General features: G+C 46.9%; 1 protein-coding gene across 1 annotated transcript in view; it reads left to right on the top strand.

Annotated features, from left to right (window-relative positions):
- Positions 1 to 1,540: 1,540 nt before the first annotated feature.
- The window catches only part of GAB3 (GRB2 associated binding protein 3), a 113,801-nt gene continuing 110,609 nt past the window's right edge, over positions 1,541 to 4,732 (top strand). The window contains exon 1 of the mRNA XM_003802747.2: positions 1,541 to 1,612. Coding sequence (XP_003802795.2) covers positions 1,541 to 1,612 — 72 coding nt within the window. The remainder of the gene's footprint in view (positions 1,613 to 4,732) is intronic.

The raw sequence follows: 4,732 nt of genomic DNA, 5'->3' as shown, positions 1-4,732 counted from the left end.
CAACTCCTGGGCTTAGGCGATTCTTCTGCCTCAGCCTCCCAAGTAGCTGGGACTACAGGCGCCCGCCACAACGCCCGGCTATTTTTTGTTGCAGTTTGGCCGGGGCTGAGGTTTGAACCCGCCACCCTCGGTATATGGGGCCGGTGCCTTACTCACTGAGCCACAGGCGCCTCCCTAAACATTCTCTTAAATCTAGATTTGTGGGTGTAAATTAGGTTTAGGTAATTAGATATGCTAGTGTAAGATTTGGGAAACAGGAGGCAGATGCTTGCAGTGCTGGTAAAAGTGTTGAGGTTGCCAGCTGTAGTCTCCTAACCTTTGCTTTGCAGCTCTATGTGACCCTGAAGCCAAAAGTCTAGTGGTAGCCCCTGATTCTCATTGTTATAGCATTGCCAAAGACTTTGCAAGTAGCTTCCTAAACTAAACCCATTCCTGCTTGAAACACCTAGAGTGGATTCAGTCATCTCCACTGAACCCTTAGTAATTATAGAATGATAAATGAACTATGTCATTCAAAACAGCCATCTCTCCTTTGAAATTTCAGATGTATGATAGCAGGTAACTTCCAAGTGGGAGGCATCACACCCAGAGGAAAGAACACTCTGGATCAGGGAGTTGGCAGATGCCACCGGTGCCCACAGAGTGGAGGATGTTTTTATGTCAGTCAGCTGCAAAATTGAGATAATAATCAGGCCCATTTGATAGGGCGTTTGTGTGTATCCAGTGAGGTGTAATGCTCATAAAGTGTTTAGCTCAGTAACTGTCAGTGAGGAACCATCACGATGAATCTTAGGTTTTTATTATTTATTGTTATTATTTGGAGTGTTCAACACACTGCCTGGCATAGTCAATATTAGAGCTATCTTTTTAAGCCTTATTGAAAGAGACTGCAAACAATGTAACCTTTTGAATTGTCCGTTAGGACATTGAAACAGTTTTGCCAGCAGAGCTTATCACTGAGCACAGTGATCTTTGGGGGAGGGTCATAAAAACACATTACACTACAATCAAGTGGAACAGGGAAGTCTAATCCGAGTGTAGCTTTTGTTCCTCCCCCAAATCAATGTACACAGCAGATGCAGGTGGAAGGTTTCGGCTTTCTTGATCCTGAGGCCCAGGGACTAGCGCTTTTGACGTTGCAGATTAGAGATAGGGAGTTAGGTTGCACAGCTCCTTCCATGCGCTATTTAGTGGCCTCGGATCCTGGGCTCCACTGTTAGAACAGCGCCAGGAGCTCCGGGGCGAGAGGTGCAGGACGCCCCGCCACAGAGATCCCCAGGCACAGCCTCTGGCAGGACCGCACTTGCTCGAAGGGGCTTCCTGGGTTCCGCTGCTTTCCCCTTACTCTCCAGCTGCGGGAGGCCGTGCAGCTCTCTCCCCCGGCCGCAGGCGGCGTCCGGAGGCGGGGGTCGCAGCGGCCGCTCGCTCGGGGCGGCGCTGGGCAGGCAGACGCCGGGCCCGCCCCGCCGGCATCCCCGGCCTGACTTCCTCCTGCAGCGGGCGGCCCGCTCAGCTGGAGGAAACGGCAGCGGCGGCCACAATGAGCGCTGGGGACGCAGTGTGCACCGGCTGGTTGGTCAAGTCGCCCCCCGAGAAGAAGCTGCAGCGCTATGTGAGTAGGGACGCCACGATTCGCGCGGCCTTCGTGTCCTCGGGCCCTCGCCCGCGGGTTGGCCGTGGGGAACCTCCCCCCCGGCTCGGGAGTGCTAGACGCAGCCGCTCTCAGCTCCCGGGACCGCTGCCGAGGCCGACAGACGGAAAGCAAAATCGCACGTCGAGCAGGAGCTGCGGCTGTGCCCGGCGGCGGGCTGAGGGGCGAGGCGGCTGCAGACTGCCGCTAATCATAGCAGAGGGAGGCAGGTTGCCCCTGAAATCTCAGGCGTCAGGGTTGCGGGAGCAGCCTGGGAGGCATCTGGAAAGAGTGCCACTGTCTCTGGTGGGAAGTGCTTCTGAGTCCCATTGCCCAGCGAAGGGTACTGACTATGGGAGGGGACTGGTCTGGGCCAGGCTGGCAGGGAGGATCCTGTATTACTCTTGGACTGTAAAGAGTGCTGTCTCTTGGAGTTCTCATCAGACTCTCTTGTCTGGAGACCCACACAGTGTAACTGGTTTCTCGCTGTGTTGCTTACCAGCTTTTTCTCTATGCTGACACCGCTCTTTCTAATGCCAGAAGGAACCATTGACTGCTCGAAATTAGGAACGCATGGAAGAGAAAATCTTCCTACATAGTCCATTGTCATTTTTAAACTTTATACTAGCAGCTCAAACGTTCACTATCTCCATCTGCATACACAGGATAAGGACTTTAAAACATTCTGCTTAAAGACCGGATCGCGACTCAGTGTTTTTCAGCCATTAGGAAGAAACATTTCAGTCCCCAGGGGTTGCATGGAGATATTACACCTTCTTTTTCTACACTGGGAGTAACTTGATGAATTCGTCTTGTTCATACTTCCTAATTTCTCTGCAACTCCACAGCATGGCGGTAGGAACAAATTCGCCCATGTCTGCCGTCATGTTTTCGTAAACAGCATTTTGCAGGAATGTTATTCTATTTACCATGTAGATATCAGACATGTATAAATGCCAAGATTTCTGATTAACTGCCAATGTGTTCCTACATCTTTTTTTTACTCCTCGAGTCCATAAGCACAGAGTCCAATATCTCTCAGCTACTGCTTCCTTCCAGCTGCTTTCCTATGAAGCTACTTTGAACACCCTCATGGGAAGGTGAGGCCTTATTTACAGAGTGGTCCTTGCAATGCTTACTCAGGGTGGGTTTCCTTGTTGTCCGTTGCAATGAGAGACATTTTAAAAGTCCCTATATATTTCCAGAGTGGCACTTACTTTTTGGTACACAATTCAAAAAGATGATGAGCCTGGAGAACAAAGTTTATAGATGATTTTTTTGCTCAGTCTTGTTTTGTATCTTGTCCTGAGCAGACTCGTGTAGAAGTTTACTGGTGTTTCATAAACTTGATGGGAGGCATGGCTGTGCATAACCATTGTCATACATGGGTCATTCTTCTTAGTTAGTATAGGGGCATAGCAAGAGTGGACACTGCAGAGCTTAGAGGTCTCTGCAGCATATACTGAATGTGGTGAAGGAGGAAACATAGCACAAGAGAACCTACATGTCATCTTTCCAACACTGTAAGATGTTAACATTGACGATTTGGCCTTGTCTTTAAGGAGAGTCCTCATTTTGTAGATAGACAATGCTTTTTTACTGAAAACCATCTCTCCCTGGAACACACCTCTTTTCCCTGGAATACACCTCAAGAAGTCTGTTTCCTCTCCTCCCTAACTTCTGTAGGAAGCCTTTTCGCCACTTGATGGCGATAATGTGTCATCTTCATAGGGCCTGGACAGGACTTGTATTAAGCTCCTGTCAGGAGTAATTACTCCTTTCTCCCATTAATGGGGTGCCAACTCTAAACTAGGCCTGGTGCCACTGGATGGGAGGACAGAGAAAAAAAGACTTGATCCCAGCCCTCAAAAATTCCATACTTTAATACATATAGTACAATGACATAACAAAGCTAGTTAGTAGCACAACCAGAGCAATAACTCAGTTCTTTGTGGTGCCAAGCCAGCAGGCATCATCCAACAATTTGCTGTTACAAATGGAACTCTAAGCAAATCTTTCAGTCCAAGGTAAGCTTGTACTTCATCTACTTGAATCCATTTGTGAAGAGAATCAGGAAGTTATTTTTTCTCATTGTTCTTTTAAAAGAGTTCTTTTTTTTTTCTATATTTGTGTTCTACAAATAATATAGAAATATGTTCTTATTGTAAAAATTAAAACAATATAAGGATAAATAGAATGGAAAGTTAAGACTACTTTTAGATTTCACCCACACTCTCCTCTCCCTTTGCATTCCTCCTTATCCTACTCCCCTCTCTAGGGACAACTGTTAGTAGTTTAGTGAGTATCATTCTAGAAAGTTTTCCAGAAAGTATATAATTTTCTTTTTGTACAAAAGGGATCATATTATATTAATTGTCCTGTAATCTTCTTTTTTCATAATTCTGTACATCTTTCCAGGTTAGTACATGTAGATTTACTTCATTTTTTTTTTTTTTTGAGGCAGAGTCTCACTATGTCGTTGTCATTAGAGTGCTATGGTGTCATAGCTCACAGTAAACCTCAAATTCTTGGGCTTAAGCGATTCTCTTACCTCAGCCTCCCAAGTAGCTGGCACTACAGGTGCCCACCACAATACTCGGCTATTTTCTTGTTGTAGTAAGAAAATAGCCAGGTGTTGCAGCGGGCACCTGTAGTGCCAGAGGTGTGTTCCAGGGAGAGATGGTTTTCAGTAGAAAAGCACTGTCTATCTACAAAACGAGGACTCTCCTTAAAGACAAGGCCAAAGCTGGCCTGGGCTGGGCTTGAACCCACCACCCTTGGGCATGTGGCTGGCGCCGTAACCGCTGTGCTATGGGAAACTAAGCTGATATACTTCATTTTTTTAAACCATTGCCAAATATTCCTTAAAAGATGTAACATAATTTAATAATTTCTCTATTGATGAACATTTGGCTTCTATTTCAAACTTTAAAGAATACTATAATTACAAAAATTATAAAGTCACAATAGCCCGGACCCGCCAAACAGCAATGACGGCTGCAACCTAAAAATAGCCAGGCGTTGTGGCGGGCGCCTGTGGTCCCAGCTACTTGGGAGGCTGAGGCAGGAGACTCGCTTGAGCCCAGGAGTTGGAGGTTGCTG

The sequence above is a fragment of the Otolemur garnettii genome, unplaced genomic scaffold, assembly GCF_000181295.1.
Source record: "Otolemur garnettii isolate 467f Iridium unplaced genomic scaffold, OtoGar3 scaffold00259, whole genome shotgun sequence".
Lineage (NCBI taxonomy): Eukaryota > Metazoa > Chordata > Mammalia > Primates > Galagidae > Otolemur > Otolemur garnettii.
Note: the sequence above shows the minus strand (reverse complement) of the source record. Positions and strands in the feature narration are given on the sequence as shown.